Here is a 22,750-nt window from a genome sequence, read left to right as displayed (position 1 = left end):
CCACATGCCGCGGAGCGGCGGGGCCCGTGAGCCATGGCCGCTGAGCCTGTGCTCTGCAACGGGAGAGGCCACAACAGTGAGAGGCCCGCGTACCGCAAAAAAAAAAAAAAACAGACAGTCATATAATCGATTTATTTCCAAGGTCATTGGAATACTAAACTGAGACACTATATATATATATATATTTTTTTTTTGGTGGTACATGGGCCTCTCACTGTTGTGGCCTCTCCCGTTGCGGAGCACAGGCTCCGGATGCGCAGGCTCAGCAGCCATGGCTCATGGGCCCAGATGCTCCGCGGCATGTGGGATCTTCCCGGACCGGGGCACGAACCCATGTCCCCTGCATCGGCAGGCAGACTCTCAACCACTGCGCCACCAGGGAAGCCCGAGACACTATATTTTTATTCAAAGTCTTTAAACTACAAAAGAACAACTCCCAAAGGTCAGCCATGGGGTCCCATGCTCTCCAGGGAGGAAGTGACACCTGTGAGCAGTAGGATATCATCTTCATCAAGGGACACTCACAGGCAGACTGCTAGTGACACAGCACGGTGAAATGTCCTTAAACACTTAACAGATAAACCAGAGGTTGCCCAAATAGAGGCACAGAATACAAGAACCCTGGGCTCTCAGCCCAAGCTGCTTATTAGAACCACCTTCAAAAACACACCCAAGTCACACCACGGACCAATTAGATCAGGATTTGGGGGTACTGGCTAGTGCATGGCATTTTTTAAAGCAGTGGCTCTCACACTTAAGCATGATCAGATTTACCTGGACCCACCCCCATGGTTTCTGAATCAGGAGGTGGGTGGGGGGAGAACATGCAGTTCTAACAGAGTCCCAGGTGAGGCTGATGCTGCTGGAGTCACACTCTTAAGAACCACTGCTTCATAGGTCCCCCAGGTGACTCTAATTAGTGCAGACAAGACCGAGGACCACTGCATAAGGAGAGCAAGCTCTGGCCAGGGTGCCAAGGGAAGGAATTCTCACCCTAGCTCTGCCACCAACCTCGGGCTTGATAACAATAAGCCACTGAGGTTTTTCAGGCCTCAACTTGCTCCAGATCTATAAAATTGAGACACTACACAAAAGAGATCCTGGGTTCTTTCTAGAAACGCCTTTTTCAAAGGGCTGCTGATATTAATACACATAGAAATGAAAAGAAAGTGGCCTTATGGACAATAAAAAAAGCTTTCAAAATACAAGGAAAGGTAAGTTCTCGCTCACAAGATTTCAGCACACTTGGAGACACAGCAATGGGGATGGTCTAGGGATGTGCGATGGCACCAAAAGCCAAAAGGGCCTGTGTTGTGAGTCATTCACACTATTTCCCAGACTCACCTGTTAGGACTTTGCAGAGCTGCCCAGATATCTGGGTCTCGGCAGAGGGGCTGGGTGTCAAGGACCATCTGCGCCTGATCAGATGCTCTTGTCCCTGGGAATTGTTGAGGGGCTGGATTAGCACCTGCTCCTGCCCAAGCTGGATGAGGCCAACCTGCCCAGAAAGAGGAAAACAGTTGTCAGTCATCCTCATTCACACTTGCCCACGACCCCAGAGCCAGAGGGTGGAAAGGCCACCTAGCTATGGCCTGCTTCCCATGCCTGGGCTTTTTCTTTGCAGGTTGCACCAATTTATGGAGTCCAAGAATGAGCTCTTGCATGACTTGAAACATCTCACCCAGAAGTTGTGTTGGGGGTCAGGTGACAGAAGGCGGTGGGGGGGGTGCAACAGCACCCATTTTCTGGGTTCACTTTCAAAGATATCTTACTTTAGTGTTAATTTTTTTTTTAATATTTTTTTTCAGGCAAGGCTTTATTGGGGCCCCTGCTGCAGCAGGGGGGAGGGAGAACAGATTCCCTTGTTTGCCTGCTCCTATACACATACTTCTAATTAAAGCCCATTTAAAAAACTATTTTTTAAATCATCCCCTAAAAGTCCACCTAAGGAGGTACCTCCAAGAGTGCTGGGAATGAATAACAATTATATCCTTAATGGGAAAAAAAAATATATCTTATTCCTGGGGAATATTTAGAATTAGAGAGGATGGAGTCAGACCTGTAGTGTTAATAGTTTTGTGATAGTGGATTTGTAGATTTTTTTCAGTGTTTAAGAGAACTTGGCAGAGTATCTAATGGATTCAATTTGTGATTCTAATTTAAAGCACAGCAATGATTTAGACCTGTAATTTAAAAATCTTATTAGGCTTATAAACAGTATCAGAATGTGTAAGAGAACTTAAGACTTCCCATGTTTATAAAACTAGTTAACTCATTATTTATAAGAATCATTTAAAGGGTTTATTTTTTAATCAGACAACAAAAGAACTTGAAAATGAAATTGAATATGGTAAATTTCTACACACAGTTTTAAAGGTTTAAACGTTGTTAATCACCAATTTGTAAATAGGATTAAATGTTATCCAAAGGCCCCTTAAAAGGTATTTCAAAAACTTGCTAGATTATAAATAGAACATGACTTGTAAATTGAACGAAAAACTTAAGGACTGGGATTCTTAATTTGTCGCTTTAATAGAGTGAATATTAATTCTTAAAAATATATACACAATGCAGAGAACTTTTCCTTTCATTCGGAACCAACGCTAACAGCATTAAAACAATTTGCCCTCCTTCCCCAGGACACCTGCTGCTAGCGTCTCTTTGGAGATATCAACAAAACAAGGTAAACCTCTCACAAAGATCCTGACTGGGCCAGGGCTGAGAATTATCTATGTTTGCACACTGGGCCCTGCAGTCCACAGCCCCTGCTCTGCATTCATGGTCGGGACCACCTTTGCTAGCACACATTCAGGAGACTGGGCCAATCTGTCTTAGGCTGTCACGAACATCCTTTGCTCTCTCTCTCCCCAATACTATTTTCTAAAAGCCATGACACTGTTTTCTTTTCTTAAAAAAAAAAAAAATTATTTAGTTGGCTGTGCCGGGTCTTAGTTGTGGCATGTGAACTCTTAGTCGTGGCATGTGGGATGTAGTTCCCTGACCAGGGATCGAACCTGGGTGCCCTGTATTGGGAACGAGGAGTCTTAGCCACTGGACCACTAGGGAAGTCCTGACACTACTTTCTAAAGGCGGTAGTTCTCAAACTCCAGTGTGCATCAAAATCAGCTGGAGGTCATGGATGCTCACCAAGAACGTTCATTTCTAACAAGTCCCCAGGTGATACTGATGCTATGTGCCCGAGGACCAGGCTTTGAGAAGCACTGCTCTCCACCACAGCTCAGCAATTCCTCAGGTCTCAAGTACAGAGCTCACTCAAACCAAATGATATAGACTCCTCTACCTTCTGAAAGGATGCATCAATACCAGTCCTCTGAAAATAAATCAGATCCACTAATAAGATCGCCTACAACATTTAATCCCCAAAACAGGGGTTGAGATGGTACTTACTGCTGTAAGAAGATTTCAAGGTTTCCATTTCATTAGAACTTCTGCCAAGAACAACTCTGAGATTTCACTGCCCAAATAAAACTGTCTTAAAGTGGCACTGCATGATCTGCCGGGAAGCATGGCTTTCTCCCCTCTCCTTTGAAGTTAAAACTTGAGTTTGTTCACTACGATACTTTGGGGAGATTGAAGAAGTGGAGGCAGAGAGTGGCTGTGGGAGGCTGTGCAGATCCACCAGAGCTGTGTGTAGAGAAAGCCTCAGTGGAACCCTCCTGCCCTGTTGGTGGGAATGTAAGTTGATACAGCCACTATGGAGAACAGTATGGAGGGTCCTTAAGAAACAAAAAATAGAACTACCATACAACCCAGCAATCCCACTGCTTGGCATATACCCTGAGAAAACCATAATTCAAAAAGAGTCATGTACCAAAATGTTCATTGCAGCTCTATTTACAATAGCCAGGACATGGAAGCAACCTAAGTGTCCATCAACAGATGAATGGATAAAGAAGATGTGGCACATATATACAATGGAATATTACTCAGCCATAAAAAGAAATGAAACTGAGTTATTTGTAATGAGGTGGATAGACCTGGAGTCTGTCATACAGAGTGACAGGGAGATCAGCTTGGTGCTTTCTGACCACCTAGAGGGGTGGGATAGGGAGGGTGGGAGGGAGGGAGATGCAAGAGGGAAGAGATATGGGAACATATGTATATGTATAACTTACTCACTTTGTTGTAAAGCAGAAACTAACACACCATTGTAAAGCAATTATACTCCAATAAAGATGTTAAAAAAAAAAAGTCATGTACCACAATGTTCACTGCAGCTCTATTTACAATAGCCAGGACATGGAAGCAACCTAAAGTGTCCATCGAAAGATGAATGGATAAAGAAGATGTGGCACATATATACAATGGAATATTACTCAGCCATAAAAAGAAACGAAATTGAGTGATTTGTAGTGAGGTGGATGGACGCAGAGTCTGTCATACAGAGTGAAGTAAGTCAGAAAGAGAAAAACAAATACCATATGCTAACACATATATATGCAATCTTAAAAATAATGGTTCTGATGAACCGAGGGGCAGGACAGGAATAAAGACACAGACATAGGGGCTTCCCTGGTGGCGCAGTGGTTAAGAATCTGCCTGCCAATGCAGGGGACACAGGTTCGAGCCCTGGTCCAGGAAGATCCCACGTGCCGCGGAGCAACTAAGCCCACGCACCACAGCTACTGAGCCTGTGCTCTAGAGCCCATGAGCCACAACTACTGAGCCCACGTGTCACAACTACTGAAGCCCATGCACCTAGAACCCATGCTCTACAACGAGAAGCCCCCGCAATAACCAGCCAGCGCATCACAACAAAGAGTAGCCCCCACCTGCCGCAACTAGAGAAAGCCCTCGCACAGCAAAGAAAACCCAACACAGCCAAAAATAAATAAATACATAAATAAATTAATTTTAAAAAGACACAGACGTAGAGAATAGACTTGGGGACACGGGGAGGGGGAAGGGTAAGCTGGGACGAAGTGAGAGAGTAACACTGACATATATGTACTACCAAATGTAAAATAGATAGCAGTGGGAAGCAGCTGCATAGCACAGGGAGATCAGCTCGGTGCTTTGTGTCCACCTGGAGGGGTGGGATGCGGGGGTGGGATGGGGGAGTAGGAGGGAGATGCAAGAAGGGAGGGGATATGGGGATATATGTATATGTATAGCTGATTCACTTTGTTATAAAGCAGAAACTAACAAACCATTGTAAAGCAATTATACCCCAATAAAGATGTTAAAATAAATAAATAAAATCTAATTAGTAAATTTAAAAAAAAAAAGAAAGCCTCAGTGCAGAAGTCCTTGATGACCGTCAGTGGAAACCTCCGTGGTTGAAATAAAGTTGGCATATACAGCACAGTGCATGGGATGGGCCCCACGCTGTAGGAGGGCTGTGCTCCCTGGGGGACACGCTCAACCCTGACAGGAGCCGGAGTCTTCCTGAAATGCTCCGGCTCTGGGAGGTTAAAGGCCCCCTTGAGTTTAGCACTTTCAAAGCCAGTTATCATTCACTCAGCCTAGCATACAAGCCACAGGGTAAAGGCCAGTTAGCCAGTAGTTCTAATGTGACACAATATAGGGAGAATCTCACCTTGTTGAGAAAGCCTACAGGTACATACATGCACACACACAAGCATGGTCCAGCCCCTTGAGGGAGGTTTTGCTTTAGAAGGTCTTTTTTGGAGGAACCCACATGCTGGTTTCCATCCATTCAGGAAAGAGAATGGCAATGCTGGTGAGAGACAGACACATGGACTAATGGCCTATACTCTACCTGGCAGCCACTTGCCCTCTTGGGAACTGACTTTCAAGCTGGCCTGTGGCCAAAACTAGCACCTGGGGGGAGGAGGCAGGGCACAGCCCTCCCCCTCAGGAGCCACCACAAGGAAGGAACTTGCCCCTGCCCCCTCCATGTGCTGGCACTTAGGCACCCTGAAGCCTCGCTAATATTCACCGGGTCATCACAGTGATAAAACGTTCTGTTGAAAAGTGTCGCTTGACACCACCTCCCCCTCCCCCTGTGCCCCCCCGCCCAACATACACACACACAATCTCAGCCCAGGATAAAAACTTGTCAGCCCTCTTGATCTTTCCCTGACCTTCCTTCTCCCTCCCCTCTCCCCGGTAAAAAAAAAAAAAAAAAAACCTTCCCTGGCACTCTATGTCCCAGCCCACTACACCCTGTGTTATGGGGCATCTGTCACAACCTAAAAAGTAGTTTGTTCCTTTGAGGCAGGATCAGAATTATGCCTTCTTATTTTTCCAATGTCTGCCACATAACAGTTACTCAAGAAAATGTGAGTAAACTGTAATGGAATGGATTCGAATGGAATGACCTGGACTGGACTGGACCAGCTTGGAATAGAAGGCAATAGCATGGCCTTCCCGCAGTCCCCCTTGCTCAAAGGTCCTCATCCCTAGCTTCACACTTCAGTCACTTGGCAAGCTTTGAAAACTCAGGCCCAGGCCCCACTCCAGGCCATGTGAATTAGAATCCCTTGGGGTGAAACTCAGGTACTGGTATTTTTTTAAAGCTCACCAGGAGACTTCCATGTGCAGCCAGGGTCGAGAACCACCTCCCTAGCTTTTAACTGGGTGCCAGAGATGCTTGATTCCGGCATGTGGAAGTACCCTGGATGCAGACTACCTGCACCAACCTGGGCCTTCCTCTGACTGTGGGGCTCTGCCCTGGCTTCTAGCACATTGCTGCCCTGTGGTCCCAAGAGCTAAGCAGGGTTGCTTGGGTTTGCATTATTCTTCTGGTCACCATCTATGCTGAGAAGTGAGACACAGGGAAATGCTCTTCCAAGGCCTCCCTGTTCCACAGATGGCAGGGAGGAAAAGCCTCAGGTTGCATTAGATGCAAGAGAGCTGCAAACAACATCTGAAGAGAACTGTGGGGAACTAGATGCCTACGGCAGACAGGACTAGAAGCCCTGAGGCCACTTGGTTTTAAAGGAGACAACAATCCTCAATGAAATGGTGCTCTCAGAAGAGAAATCTTACATCTCCTAAAATTTGGTATCCTACTAAAGAAGTTTGGGTCAAATAAAGCGTATCAGGCATAACCTGATATTATGACAGTACTGAATGGTTCCCTTTCAATTCTCTTTGTTCTGGAAGCTGGCTTTGAAGGGTTTCTGTGCTGCTTTAAGAGAGTGTTATAAACTGGGTATTGTTAATCCCACCCTACCCCCTGAAGCAGGACTAGCTCTCCTGCAGCTGGAAAAATGTGTGAAGGTCAGAAAGATTTGTACCACTTCCTAACATGAGCACAACTTCTCAGCATAATACGGCAAATGCTTTTAAGATAAAGAAACCCTGTTGTATCCATGCTCTGGAACCATCAGATGCTCTGTCCTCCGTTTGAGGGGACCTGCCTCGTGACTGCTGACCTCACCATCCTACAAAGGCCACACTGGGATTTCAGTGCCCAGAGAGCCCTCCAAGCCTCTCCTCTTCAAGAAACTGTGGCTCCCGGGTTCACTGGACCAGGTCTTAGGTAGCCTTCTCCCCATGGACAGGTGACCCTAGGTGGTTGGAGAGGCGGAGCAAATCTGCTCTCAGGAAGGAAAAATAATCCTGTGATTGCAGGCCCTCCTGCACCTGCCTGACTTTCTGGGGGGCCTCAGCAGAGTTTGGGGGGCTCGAATGTGTCCCGGGGAAGGAGCATCCTCAACCCGGCACAGGCATGAGGGGCTTCCCAACCTCCATGGGGAGTCTCCCTGCCCCTCCCAGAGTGCCATCCAGAGCCCCCTTTTCAAAATCCTGCTGCTGCCTCTGCAAATGTCAAAGGCCTGGGGCTTCCCTGGTGGCGCAGTGGTTGAGAGTCCACCTGCCGATGCAGGGGACACGGGTTCGTGCCCCGGTCCGGGAAGATCCCACATGCTACGGAGCGGCTAGACCCATGAGCCATGGCCGCTGAGCCTGCGTGTCCGGAGCCTGTGCTCCGCAACGGGAGAGGCCACAACAGTGAGAGGCCCGCATACCGCAAAAAAAAAAAGAAAGAAAAAAATGTCAAAGGCCTGAACACAGATTCTTGGTCTTCGTTCCAAAGCCAGACTCCCCCTTTCCCATCACTAGATAGTTAGTTACAGACTGTCAGCTCCTCCTTTGGACCCCCTCTCATGTAGTCTTCCTTCCTTTCCATTTCCACCATCCAAGGCTTGAGGCCCATCACCTCGTCCCTCCAAATGCTCTCCTGCTTCAGTCCTCCCCACACTTCTCCGACCAGGGGCTCCTCCCCAGTCAGTAGCCAGAAATGCCCCCCCCATTGCCTCTAGGCCAGTGATCCTCAAAATGGTCCCAGACCAACAGCAGCAGCAGCACATGGGAACCTGTCAGAAACTCAAGTGCTCAGGCCCACCCCTAGACTGACTGATCAGAAACCCAGGAGGTGGGGTCCAGCAATCGGTGTAGCAAATCCCGCAGGGAACACTAATGCCAGCTCAAGGTTGAGAACTACTGGTCTAGGATAAATTCTAAATGCCTTAAATTGGCACCCAGGGCCCCGCCTCATCTAATCCAGACACCTGTCCATTCAGTTCATCGCCCATCTCCATCCCACAGTCAGCTCGTGGGCCCCTTACCTCGGGAAGGACCTGGCCAGGAGGCTTTGCCATCACTCCTCCCACCTAGAACCTGAGGCCCACTCCCTTCAGCTCTACCCGAAGGACCTGCCCCACCCCATCAGACCCCAGAGCCACTCCCTGCTCTCCCCACCAGCCACCCTGCAGACTCCAGCACACCTTTCTTAACCTGAGAACCCGGACTGCCTTCCGAGACAGGGCCCACATCGTATTTCTCTTTGAGGCTTGTTGGGAGCCTACCAGCGGGTCCTACACATGGCAGCTGTATAATGAACAGATAATGATCTGTTCATTTAGTCGACTATGTTGACTGATTGCTTGATTTATAACTGGAAAAGTCTGGGAATGGCCTGTGGGGCAAGAGAAAAAAATGTGTTTTCAATGCCTTAATGTGCCAGGCTCTCACTAAATGATTTCGGACTTTATCTTACTTCATTCTCTCAACAGCCACACAAAGCCAATATTATTTACCCCTGCAAACAGGGAGGTTCAAAGGAGGTAAGCAACTTGCTCAAGATCACAGCCCAGAACAGCTGTGCAGTCTCACTTGCTAAAGAACAGGAGTGTGACGGTGCATCTATGCGCCCATGTGCAGAAGTGTGCACGGGGAAAGGTTAACTGCTGACTCCGAGTGGTTCCCTCAGACATACTGGCTGCAAAAACACCTCCTGTTGCACACATCCAAGGTCAGGCAGCTGCAGCATCTCAGAGTTCAGGAAATAAGCTCCAAGAATGCAATCAGTCTAAGAAGACGTCTTCAGTTCATCATCCCATCTTGTATTTCTTTTTCCTTTTAAAAATATTGCCACCTAAATAAAAGTTCAGGTGGGAAAATCTACTTACGTACCCTAGGTAAATAATGAGGTAGGGTTAAGTATCCTAGGTGACAGTCATGGGCAAACTGATGCCCATGAGCGATGGGTATAGAAAGTCACCGTGAGGCAGAGTGAACGTCCTTCCAGAGGAGGCCGTGGGAGGCCTTAGAATTCTCTGCTCCAAGTTCTCCCCTTTAATTCTTCCACACCCCAAATTTCACAGCTGTTGTATCCCTTCCTACTTTCCTTAACATCCACTCAATTGTTTCTTTTTACAAAGCTTTAAAAAATATACTTTGCATTTTCCAAATATATTTATGCTGTGCATGATAAATTCTTCAGTAATATTAATTGATGAATGACTAAGGACTATGTGCCTTCCCCACACCTGTATCAATATAATGATGCAGGATAACGTGGTTTGGTCTATTTGCTCCCTTTCAAATGGTCTCCCCATCATATACTTTTTGCCAAGACCAATTCCTAATCAGCTGTCAGTGATCAAGTGATGTTGCATTAAAAAGGTGGGCAATTTTGGGTCAAGGAAAAGTGAGTTGGGTAGCTCTAAAGGGAAAGGCGGCAACCTCCCAAACCAGCTCCTTCATTGTCGAAGTCAGGCCGCCCTCTTAAGAACGCGGTCCCCCAACTCCTCTAAGCCACCTGCTCACTGCCTGGCTGGACTCAGGCCCCCTGTTCTTACCTAGACTACACTTCTTCCCCTATGGGAAAGGTGAGCATTCTTACAAAAGCTCCCGAACAGACTGGGAGGAAGAGCTATGGGAATTAAGACTGCAGGGAAGCAGCACAGGTGAAGGACTACCACAAGGGCCCCCTGCGCCGCGGTCAGGCACCAGATACAGCCAGGGCAGCCGGGCCATCAGGGCCCCAGTGAGCAGCCTGGGTGAGAGAGACCACCAGCCAGCCCCCTGCGGAGCATGGCTGTGACTCCAGAGAAGGCACGCTGGGACTATCCCTGACCTGCTGTCCCTCCAGGGTGGCCTGGAAAATGGGCCACAGCCCAGAACTCCTGGGTGTCCTCTCTGGTCCCGACATCTCACCCATCGTGCACCCCTGCAGGCCGCGGCCTCAGCCAAGAAGGGGTGGACAGACTCTGGGTGGTGGATTCCCCTGAGCTCAGTATTCATGAAGGAAGAGTGGCCACTGCTCAGCAGACCAGACCCCTCCTCTCTGTCCACCTCTCCTCACGTGTGGGGATGAAAACAGCCCCTCCAACCACTCATTTCAGACAAGCAGCATAGAGAGTCTTTTCAGAGACTGACACTCACTCTATCTCCGAAGTTCCACCTCCACTGCCTGCTCTGGTGAACTTTAACCTGAAGTTTCTTCGAATTCTGCTGGCCTTCCATGATCTGGTCCCATTCACACGAGGCAGCTGATCCAAACTCACATAAATCCTCTGGGAGGAAAAATACCTTCCTCATATGCCCAAAGTTCATCGCTTTGAAGTTATACGGTTACAGAAACTCTTCCAAAAACCTATGTTATGTCTGAGGACACTCTGAAATGTAAATAAAATGAAGATGCATAAACATAAAACAATTAATACCTGAGCCCACGGTCTCTGAAGATCCAAAAAGTGCAGCTTGCACAGCTTTTCAAGATAAGATACAGGGTAAATGCCACAGACCCGCCCCTCTGACCCCTGTCAAAAGCGGGGCATGGGGAGGGAGCAAAATGGAGCATGAGATTTACTTCCCCTGACCCATAAACAATTAAGTAATGATCTAATCTTGCATCTCCTTTAAACAGGTACCAAATGTCTCTGCAGACAGACAGCACAGGGAACAGAGCCTGCATGCCCTGCCCCGCAGGCAACACTCCTCACTAAGCCATTCTGGAGATGTGAGCTGCAGCCGGATTTAATTCATACTCAACATCGGAATAAAGTTTTATTGAACACAGCCAGGTCCATCTGTTTCTTTACCTTTTATGGCTGCTTTTGCACTAAAAGGGCAGTGTTGAGTAGTTGTGACAGAGACCATATGGCCTGCAAGGCCTAAAATGTTTACTACTTGGTCCTTTACAGAAAAAGTTTGCCAACCCCTGCTCTACATGATTCTTTAGACACAAGGAGGCTTTGGAATGCTCCCAACTGTGGGCACCAAAACTCATCTACTGGGCATCACTCCTCCTCTACACCTCGTGGTTGAGCCAGTCCTCAAAATCACACAACACACGTGCCACATCTCTATGGTGCTTCCACCGTGGTCCAGAAGGACTAACACTGCATTACCGCCAGCTGAACTGTCTCAAGCACATTGGGGAACCAAAATCAAAGTAAGGTGGAGTGCGATGCAAACCTGGTTAGCCTATGTTCCCGTTGCTTTCTTTTCTAGAAAGGCAGGACCACTTTGCCACCAAGAGGTCCACTCCAAATCACCTGCTGTCTCTGGCCTCCTGGCCTTCTACCCTTCCTCTATAGGGTGTACTTAGGAAGAAATGTCCAATGTCCAGCTTACACAAATGGGATGATCAAGGCAGACTAAACAACAGAAGTGTCTGCTCAAGCAGAAATTTAAAATATAAAGTCTTATCGGTCCCTCCGCAGCTGGCACACACTGAACTCAGCCTCTTGGCCTCGTTCCTTTATCTAAAGCACAGCGCCCTCACATGGTGCCAAAGGGAAGGACAGTCTTCCTGAAAACCTGGAGGACGGAAGGGAACTCTTACTGGAACTCTTACTGCTCATATGCCATCTGTGAGAGGGCCCAGCACTCACTGAGGATTTTAAATCGATGTTATCCAGATTTCCACCCTCGGCTCCTTCACAGATAGCGCCTTGCTGGAAACTTTACACCAAGAAGTATAAACTCTGACCTCTACAGAAACTCACTAAACCGCAGCAAATGGGATTCAGATGTTTCCATGTTCAGTACAGTGATGTGACCTAGACTTTAAACACTTTGGCAAAAACAGGAAAAATGATGTGGGCCTTCCAGTCCCTCCCAGAACATGATACAGCCTTGACCCGAGTCCTTCGGTGACCTGAGCCTTTTTCACCCCTACTTAAGCCTCCTCACCCATAGCCCACATTCCCCGCCCCTGTTCCACATTAGCTCCTACTAGGCCCCCTCCACGGTCCATTTTCCTTGTTTAACCAAAGAAGCCAATTTCTCCCAGCCCAGAAAAGGAGATCACATTCTGATGAGGACTTAAAAAATCCTAAAAGGGGAACTGGTGAAGGCCAAGTCTTGGGAATTACTCCCCAAGTTCCCCTACACTGCTGGAAAGAGAGCAGAAGTCTCATATAAAGACTTGGACCCTCAGGGTTTCTGGCTTTGTTGCAGATTCGTGCCAACTTGTTGCACACTATGTGGATAAGGGCTAGAGAATTCTAGACGGTGGAACAAGATAAGGTGGAGGTGGGGTAAGCAGTTTCTTGTGCCAGGGAAGGACAGACACAAAAGAATATCAGAAACCACTTCCCCAGAAGATAGAGGAACATTCTCTGAGCCCATCCCAGGCTCTGATGGGTGGGGGCAGCCCATCTGCCAGCCATCTGCGCTCTATGGGGGCATGATGGAGAAGCTGGGAAGTGTTTGTCTGGGCACCAGTGTAGCCAAGTGAGCCAGTGTGAGCGCAGGCAGGGTAGAGGCGCACAAGAACTTCCTCCGCCCCTCGGAGCACTGCCACGGGTGCCGCAAATGCAGCAGGGTGGGGTAGCGGAGGAATTACTGCCACATCGAGGGAGCTTCTGGGGATGACATTGCTCATCACCAATGTAAGCATTCCTCAGGCCTGGCTGAGGGTGAGTGCCAGACAAATGTCTGCTTGCAGTGTAAGGTAAAAATATTAGAGACACCCTCCCTCTCCTGGTTCTCACGTTTCAACTAAGAAGAGTAGGTTAGTGGCCCGCCGGGGGACCCCTCCAAATATCCTTTTCCGGGTACATAAAGACTCAAAAGGACAGAAAGGAGGTCAATGCTCCATCCCCACATCCAAGAATAGGTGAGCTATACACACATAGATAGGTGTTCCCCATGACACGCACACATACACACCTGTGCAGATGCAAATAACGTTCTCTCTACACCTGGGTCAAGCGCACCTCTCAGTCTAGGGGCCTGACGGATTTCATCTCTGCTGAACATGTGCTCCCAGGGCGGGCTGGGGCGTATCTCGCTATGCAACCCCATACCGGCGCTGGCCTGGCGCACCTCTGAGGCTTAGGACGGCCAGTGGAAGGTACTGGATAACAGGTCGCTTCCCCTTTCTAGCCCTCTGCTCATAGACCCTCTGAAAGGTTGGGGGTGCTCTCTCCCGCCAGCGGCAGAGCACGCCGGAGGCCCCACCCCAATCCCAGCCCTCCCCGGGGACCACCCCTCACCCCCACCCTCAGCGCCGCGACAGATCGCCAGGCAGACCCGGAGGGGGAGCGGGCAGTACCAGGCCGCCGGCGGCGCCGCAGGCGCTAAGCGATACGAGGGAGCCGGGGTAGCCGAGCACGCTGCCAGAGTAGAAGCACAGCTCTGTGGGGCGTCCGCGGCGCCCGGCTGCGCCGGTATCCTCCACCTCGAAGCCCCCGGACAGGAAGCGCAGGTCGCGGCGCAGCTGCAAGTACAGGTCGCGCCCAAAGGCCGGCAGGTGCAGCAGCAGGGCGCGCTCGCCGGGCCGGGCGCGCGGGACGGCTGGGGGCGCGCGGGGGCGCCGGCGCCTGCGGGGCCCTGGAGCGCCGGGCAGCGGCGGCAGGTGCACGTCTTCGGGGAGCACCCGCCGCGGGAGCACCACCTCCACGTCGGCCGCCGCGTCGCCGACAGCTGCGGGGAGAAAGGAGACGCGTCAGCGCGGCGGGGCCCGCCCTCCGGCCCGCCGGGCGCGGGGTCCAGCGCTGGGCATCCAGCGCCAGCTCGGGGACAGCGCGGCCCCGAGCCGGCGCGCTCTTCCGTTCCCTCGCCCCAGCACCTCCATGCCAGCCAGAGCCTCCGCCCGTGCCCCGCGCCACCCCCGGAACGGTCTCCGGCGCGGCCGCCCGACTACCTCCGGGGACGCGGCCGCGGCATCGGCGTCCGGAGAACCGGCGGCGGCGCGGCCTCCCGGCAACCGCCCGGAACCCAGTCCTCCGGCCGCGGCCCGCGCCCCCTCGACCCCGGAGCTGTCAGCGGTTCGCCGCCGGAGCCGGGCCGCGCGGGCAGGCGGAGGCCGCCAGGATGCCTCCGGAGGGCAGGAAGAAGGTGGCCGCGAGAGGCACAGGCGAAGAAGAGGCAGTGGGAGAGGGAGCGCTACCTGTGCCCGGGTCCAGTCCCCAAACCAGCAGCAGCAGCAAGGGCAGGACGAGAGGAGGCAGCAGGGCGCCGTCACACATGGTACTTGGGAGGAGCAGCCCCCCCCGGACGGTCGCGGCGGAGTAGGAGCGCGCGAGGCGGCGGCGCCAGCCGGAGTGAGCTCTCCAGTCTTTGGAAAAAGTAATTAGCGCTGCGGACAAACCCAACGTGGTAAATCCCAAGCCCCGCCTCCTCCTCGGAAAGCGGGAAATGATTGGACTCTCGCTTTCCCCTGCCCCGCCTCCCCCTTCTCTATTGGCTAGTGTGGGTCTAAACCAGGGTGCGTAGTTAGGTTGCAAGCACTTTCTTACACGTGGTTTCTGGGCAGTGGCGGGGATGGGACACCAGGTGGCGCAAGGGAGCCGTCTGGAGCAGCGCGATCCCAGAGGACCCGGGAAGACACCTGGCTGGTCTTCAGAGTTTGTCCCCATTTTCGAAACCCTCTCTGATCCTGCTGCTCAGCTTCCCAAGAAGACAGGCCAGAAATCGTCCTAGCCAACCGAGTTCACCCGTAAAAGCACATTCTCTCTGCATCTAAAGTAAAACCAGTTTTGGCTGTTTGTGGGTGGGCACTTTCATGCACAATGTGCGCAACTTTGCGCCGGATGCTACCTCCAAAGCGCAGTGTTTATGCAAACGCTTCACACCCCCTGTCGTCTTTATTCTCACGGAAGCCAGTGGAACAGGCGAGATCACACCCTCTTACAGACTGAGAAACTGAGGGAGAGAGAGCTTAAGGAGCTTACTAAGTTACCCAGTGAGTTTCTGTCAAAACAAGAGCTAGAATTTGTGGTCCTGACTTCCGGCCCGGTGCTGCTCACTACAAACAAGAGCCCGCCAAGGCGGGCAGGAAGGAACATTAGCCCGGTGTTACAGGTTAGGAAACGGGCACAAAGTGGCAAAGGCCGGACTCAAACCCAAGTCTTCTGGCAACAGAGTGAGTTCATTCTTTTCCCACCAGGATATAACTGAGGTCTGCAAGAAAGGTGATTCCCTTAGCTTCCTGAGGAACGTCTTGTAGAAAACAAAACAAAACAGAAAGAACTGAAGTGTAACCATTCTCAGGGCCCTCCCCTTCCTTCCCTGTCCTGCCCGTTTCTGTTTTCTCAACGCAGAGGGGCTACAGCACTCCTAATGGACTCTGCTGAGGGCCTCTCAGAATCTAAAATTCATCACAAGGATTACATGTCATCAGAAGGAATCCAGAGGTGAACACTGTCCAGCTTTCATGACATTTAATCGACCCTAGGAGTGGACTGTGTCACTGATTCTCAATAAAGCCTAGCACTCTCACTACTGCAAACTTGCTGCTCTGTGTTTCCCTGGGGTGTGGCTGGTGGAATCATTTCCTGCTCTGTCGACCCCACCCTCCACTGCTCCAGGGGCTGCCACTCACTGCTGGGCATCTAAAGTTCCTGGAAGCCTCCACACATATCCTGCTCATGGCCAGGTTTGGGTCTTTTTTCCTCTCCTTTGACAGCCACCTCAGCCAACTGAAATTTCAGCAGCATCTTCTGGTGGCGCAAGATATCATGGTGAGCTTTTTGGTGCAGGTTTGTTGGCCAAAGAGCCACCTCAAAGGCCTGCCACTGAAAGCCAGGGAGTAGCAGCCCCACTGCCTTGCAGGAACAATTCTGCTATTGGAGTCTGCCTGAATAGTCATCAACCTATCAGATAGATGACGCTCACATGCATTAGTCCGTAGGGTCACACAAACTGAAACAACAGCAAGATGCCATTTCATCTTCCAGCCTGTCCAAAACTAAAGAGCTTGGAAATATCAAGGATTGGAGAGGACACTCTCCTGCCCATGGGTGGGGGTGTAAATTGGCATGGCCACTTTGAAGAACAAATGGGCAAACTGCAGTCAAGTTTAAAATGTACACACCCTAGAACTCTGTTATTCCACTCTGGTTAACTACCACAGGCGAACTGGCATGTGTATAAGAATGCTCACCACACCACGTTATCAAGAGCAAAAAACTGCAAAAACCTGAATGTTAATCATCAGATAAATGGCTAATAGAGTCCAGAAATAAACCCATACATAGACAATCAACTAATATTTGACAAGGGAGCCAAAAATACTCAAGGAAAAAGGATAGTCTCTTTAATAAATGGTGGTGGGAAAACTAGATACCCATATGCAAAAAAAAAAGAAAGAAAAAAAAAGAACTTGGACCCCATCTTACACCACTCACAAAAAAAAAACACAAAAACTTGAAATAGATTAAAGACAAATGTAAAACTTGAAACTGTAAAATGTGTAGAAGAAAACAAAGGGAAAAATCTCCTTGACATTGGTCTTTGTAACAATTTCTTAAATGACAACAAAAGTGCAAGAAACAAAGCAAAAATCAACAAATGGGACTATATCAAATCTAAAAGTTTCTGCATAGCAAAGGAAACCATCAACAAAATGAAAAAGCTACCTACAGTATGGGAAAAAATATTTCCAGACCATATACCTGATAAGGAGTTAGTATCCAAAATATATAGGAAATTCATACAACTCATTAGAAAAAATAATAATAATCCAGTTTAAAAATGGGAAAAGAACCTGAATAGACATTTTTCTAAAGAAAATTTCATACAAATGGCCAACAAGTACATGAAAAGGTGTCCAAGATCACTAATCATCACGGAAATGTGAATAAAAACCACAATGAGATATCACTTCATACCTTTTAGGATGTCTATTACCAAAAAAAACAAGAGACAACAAGTGTTGGCAAGGACGTGGAGAAGAGGGAACTCTTGTGCACTGTTGGAGAGGATCTAAATTGGTGCAGCCACTATGAAAAGCAGTATAGAAAAAAAAATTCCATGGTACTACCACATGATCCAGCAATTCCACTTCTGGGTGTATATCTGAAGGAAGACATTAAACTAAGTGAAATAAGTCAGTCACAAAAAGACAAATACTGTATGATTCCACTTATATGAAGTACCTAGAATAGTCACATTCATAGAAACAGGAGAGAGAATGGTGGTTACTAGGGGCTGGTGGGAGCAGGAACAAGGAGTTAGTGTTTAATGGGTACAAAGTTTCAGTTCAGGAAGATGAAAAGCTCTGGAGATGGATGGTGGTGATGGCTGCACAACAATGAGAATGTACTTGAAGCCACTGAACTGTACACGTCAAATGGGTTAAATGATAAATTTTATGTTATGTACATTTTCCCACAATAAAAAAAATTGCTTAAAAAAGGAAATCATTACTATTTGCTATGATCTCATTTCATCGTAACACACAAATTTCCTGGTCTTAATTTTGTGGAAGGGCAGGGCTTAATCTCATTTCACAGATGGAGGAGGGCTGGGGCGGCGGGAGGGCAGGGGGGGGGGCGGCGGATAAAAAGCAAGCAAACAAGCAGGCAGAAGCCCTATAGGTGACAATGGCAGTCTGAATGTGATGTAAGGGAAGCCCTCTCTTTTGTCTGGGGATCAAAACAGTTTGTTGCACTCACGGATGAGAAGGATCCTGAACTTTTCAGCTTGCCCACTGCTTTTTGTGAACTGCCCCTTTCTGGTGGACAGTGACCTTTTCTGATCATGTTGTCTGGAACTGACCCCCAGCAAGTCGGTTATATTGACTCTCCTGGCCTCTCAGATACTCCCTGTTTAGATGCTGGTCTCCATCATCATGACCACTACCATTGTTAATGAAAGCAAGACAGTCCCAAAAGCAGCACAGATTCTGCCAAGAGACACCATGTTCAACCGCCAAACTTAGAAATAGAGGGCCAAAGACACAAACACAAAGAGGACTGCAGGCACTTAGGCCGAACGTGACCCTCCTTAATCCCCCCACTCAGAGCTTTCTTGAGCTGGTATTTGATGGGTCCAGGTGTCAAGACTCACGTGTAAACTTGATCTGTGTGTAGGTGGAAGGAGGCCCTGTGCCCTAGATATCACTAGGCATTGGTGGGGTGGTGAGGAGAGACGGGGATTCTACATGACAGCCTCCTCTTACTAAATTCATTTCCTTTTGAGGCAAACAACCTTCCTTCCTGGGAGCCAGTGAGATGCCACATCCTCTCCAGCAGGGGGCGTCCAGCATCAGTCCTGTCTTCCCACAGCAGGCCCCAGCTCCCTGCTTACTCCAAAGACCTGGTTTTTCTGATTTACATTTTACTCTTTCCCTGTTGAGCTTGGATCCCAAATTTCAGCTTCTTGACTAGCATCCCAATCCCCTGAGTGAATACTGCCAACCTCTCCCTGTGGGGTCTCCAGGCCCCTCCCTGGTTCCAGGAATTCTGGCAGAGTCAGTTCACTATGAATGGGTGCCCTGGCTGCATGAGGCCACTTCTCCTGACTCTAGGAATGGCCCTGTCTGGGAATTTCTGCTGCCCTCCATTCCTGCTCACCCAATCAGGTCCCTGTTCTGATATTGCTCAACAAGCCCAAGTTACTACTCCTTTGAACACTGATTTTTCAGTCTAGCTGTTACTTGTTCAGTCAGGGTTGTACAAAGGTATTTTTAGCCCTTACCCTTACCCAACATCTTGGCTCTTCCCCTCCTCCAGACTGTGCCCCTGAGGTCTCAGCCTGCCTTGGAGCTGAGGGTCCGTGGCCTTCAAGTGTCCCCATTGTTGAAAATACAACTCCATCCTCATGTCCTTCTGAAGGTCACCAGAGGCACCATCTGACCGGGAGGCAGCCCTTGCAGCCCCCATGTCTGAATGAGCAGGATAAGGGCCTTTAGTGCTAAACCTGAGCTCAGAGCTCCCTCCCAACCAACTCCTTTTGCCCGAGGACAATTGAGAAAAGCAACATATTTTTCATTATTCTGAAGCACACCTTTCCCTTCTTCCATGTCTTCCCCTTCTTTTAGCATTTTCCCTCAAGATTCCTGAGCCCTTTCTCTCCTAGTCCTTCCTTTGCTCAAGGAAAGCACCTTGTCTGGTATACAAGGCTAGGCTAAAACATAATGCAAGTAAAGGCTGAAAAACAGGATAGACACAAATCTATATTTTATTTAAATGCAAATGGTGATGGCTGAAATTGGTGTGATGATAGAATATTCAATATGTGGGACTGGATGGCTGTCTAGAAACTTGGGTAAAACCTACATTAGATTCTATGATGGTTTTAAAATATATCCGTTAATTATGACCCTCTTCCCTTCAAGAGGTGGAACCTAACTCTTCTGCTTAGAAAGTGTAGAGGACTTGCTTCTAATGAATAGAGTGTGCTAGGAGTGATGCTCTGTGATTTCTGGGGGTAGGTCATAAAAAGAATGAGCCTCTGCCTGTCTTTCTCTCGGATTATTTACTTTGGTAGAAACCAGTGGCATGAGGACACTCAAGCAGCCCTGTGGAAATGCCCATGAAAAGGAAACCAATATGCCAGAACTAAATGACTAGCCATGTGAGGGAGCCACTTTGGAAGCAGATCCTCCAGCCTCAGTCAAGCTTTCAGATGATTTCAGCCCCCAGCCTTAAGAGTCTGCCCCAAACATGTGAGCAGAAACAAGCCATCCCCACTGTGCCCTGGCTGAATCCATGACCCACAAAAACCAAGAGAAAATAAATTATAATTAGTTTTTTAAGGCTTTAAGTTTTTTGGTGGTGTATAATTTGTCATCCAGCAATAGCTAACTAATACAGACTCATAACACATACTAAAATTAATTCCAAAATAGATTAAAGATTGATATGAAAACATTCATATAAATGTAGGAGGTGGCCATCAGGAGTTCAGTGTACTTAGAAGCAAAATGCAGGGTGAGCAAGTTGACTACATTCACAAGAGCAGCCAGACAATTGGTTGGTCCCTGTGCATGGCTCCTACACCAAGACCTGACCCAGGTCCAGGGAAGAAACCGACCAGCTTGCCTTGGAAGCAATGAGTGTGGATGCTTGGATGTGTGAGCACATGTGTTAGGCACCATCAGAGAGAAACTGGGAGTCCTAGTACCCAAGGTAAACAGAAACACTTTTTTTAAATGTCATACAAGAAGGAAATATAATCATAATATGTGCTTGGCTCTGCAGAGGACAACTTTTACATACTCATCATAAAGTAAACATTGTGAGTTTTTTTTGCTTTGTTTTGTTTCGTGAATTTTTGAATTTTATTTATTTATTTTTTAATACAGCAGGTTCCTAGTAGTTATCTATTTTATACATATTAGTGTATATACGTCAACCTCAATCTCCCAATTCATCCCACCACCACCACCACACCCCCACCACTTTCCCCCCTTGGTGTCCCTACGTTTGTTCTCTACATCTGTGTCTCTATTTCTGCCTTGCAAACCAGTTCATCTGTACCATTTTTCTAGATTCCACATATACACGTTAATATACGATATCTGTTTTTCTCTTTCTGACTTCCTGGTTTTTAACTGTTCAAATCAACCAGAAAGAAATGCCAGAATAAATCATTCTGGCTCCAGAACCAACTGTAAAAGTTATTGCCCTTCATAATGAAAAAAATGAAAGAATGGAAACAAAAGAGAAGAGATGGAAAGCAAAAAAAAAAAAAAAGATGAAGAAAAGTGTAGAGGACAATTACCCTCATCTTCCAAAGTGAAGAATCTAAAGAAATCATCTATGTTTGATAAAATAAGAAATACATATATTTTTTGAATTCACAAAGGTAACCAATAAAAGAAGTAAAAATCTCTCATATTGGAATGTTATAAAAGTGAGGTAAATCCTTATCCATCATAGCAGTAAATCAATTGCTATATCTAATCTTGATATATAAAAAATATTGGTATAAGAACAGTTTTTTAATGATATGAAGGAAACCATCAGAAGAACTAAGAACAGAAATAGTTAAAAGGGAATGAATCTGGAGTTAAAGAGAGTTGGGGGCAGGTGTTATACTCTCACACTTCAAGAATATCTTTATCATTTGCTTTCTTTAACTATTGAATGCAGTATTTTTAAAAAATTGAATCTTTTGGGGCTTCCCTGGTGGTGCAGTGGTTGAGAGTCCACCTGCTGATGCAGGGGATACGGGTTTGTGCCCCGGTCCGGGAAGATCTCACATGCCGCAGAGCAGCTGGGTCCGTGAGCCATGGCCGCTGAGCCTGCGCGTCCGGAGCCTGTGCTCCACAACGAGAGAGGCCACAACAGTGAGAAGCCTGCGTACTGCCAAAAAAAAAAAAAAAAATTGAATCTTTTTTAAAATTCCAATGTCTTTCCACATTTAATATACTTAAACATATTGCCTTTGTTTTTTCAAGTAAGATGCATTTGTATACCATAATATACACAAGCTACTTAATCCTTGCAATAACCTTGTAAGGGAAAAAATATTATCTCTCATTATAAAATAGGGAAAGTTAGCTAGAAATACTAACAATTTGCACAAGATGACTTAATAAGTTATTGCCTTAAAAGTTATAAATTCTTACAACGTTGACCATTTCTCACACAAATACCATGAGAAAAGAGTTCCACTTTATGGATGAAAATGTAATGGCAACAAAGATAAATAATTTTCTCCTGGATCCCAAGGATGTAGTAGATGAGCATGGTTCCCACTTCCTTCTTGCTTTGTCTGTAGGAAGTGGTGAGCATCAACACATGTTTCTGAAAGCAAGAAATAAGAAGGCAAGAAACAAAGGCCTCACCATTACCCTTTGATGTGGCTGTTATTAACCACATTCTACAGGTGGGGCCATAGTGCCAGGGAGAAATAAGCATCGTGATTATCAGGGTCACACAAATGGTCAATGGGGCAGCTGGGATATGACTCAATGTTGAGGAACCTCTGTCATGATGGGGGGGTGGGGATAGGAAGAAATAGGAAGTTCAAATGCCTGTGAATTTCTCTTCTCAGAGCCTCAGTTTTCTCATGTGTAAAAGGAGAGGTTGAGTTAGGTCATCTCCCTTTCAAACTTAAACTTGATTTTAGCCTAGCAATTCAAACAATCCTTAAAAATGTAAACAAAGGCTTAGGGGTGTCCTGGTACATTATAGGCACTGGGTTCTCTTAATTGAATAAATAAAACAGTTGTATAAAATCAGAGATTTCTGAAGACACTAAGATTTGGTAGGTGGTCAGAGATAATGAAGCATCAAAACCTAGATTCATTTATTGTCATTCTTTGTTTTTTTTTTTTTTTTTTTTTTTT

General features: G+C 47.6%; 1 protein-coding gene across 17 annotated transcripts in view; it reads right to left on the bottom strand.

The window, feature by feature from the left end:
• ADAMTS17 (ADAM metallopeptidase with thrombospondin type 1 motif 17) overlaps positions 1-16,433 on the bottom strand; it is a 361,173-nt gene extending 344,740 nt beyond the window's left edge. For 16 of the 17 annotated variants that reach the window (XR_008618598.1, XR_008618599.1, XR_008618602.1 and 13 more), the window contains exons 1-3: positions 14,618-16,433; positions 13,781-14,151; positions 1,345-1,498 (exon numbers count right to left, since the gene is read on the bottom strand). Coding sequence is in view for 12 of the 17 variants with exons in the window: in XM_055088178.1 (XP_054944153.1) it covers positions 1,345-1,498; positions 13,781-14,151; positions 14,618-15,086 (994 nt within the window). In the remaining 5 variants the exon portion in view is untranslated. Of the gene's footprint in view, positions 1-1,344; positions 1,499-10,659; positions 10,893-13,780; positions 14,152-14,617 lie in introns of those variants that run through there. The other variant, XM_055088183.1, reaches the window with a different exon arrangement.
• Between the last annotated feature and the right edge of the window lie 6,317 nt (positions 16,434-22,750).

Source organism: Physeter macrocephalus, chromosome 11 (genome assembly GCF_002837175.3).
Source record: "Physeter macrocephalus isolate SW-GA chromosome 11, ASM283717v5, whole genome shotgun sequence".
Classification (NCBI taxonomy): Eukaryota; Metazoa; Chordata; class Mammalia; order Artiodactyla; family Physeteridae; genus Physeter; species Physeter macrocephalus.
This window is presented reverse-complemented; position numbering and strand designations above follow the sequence as displayed.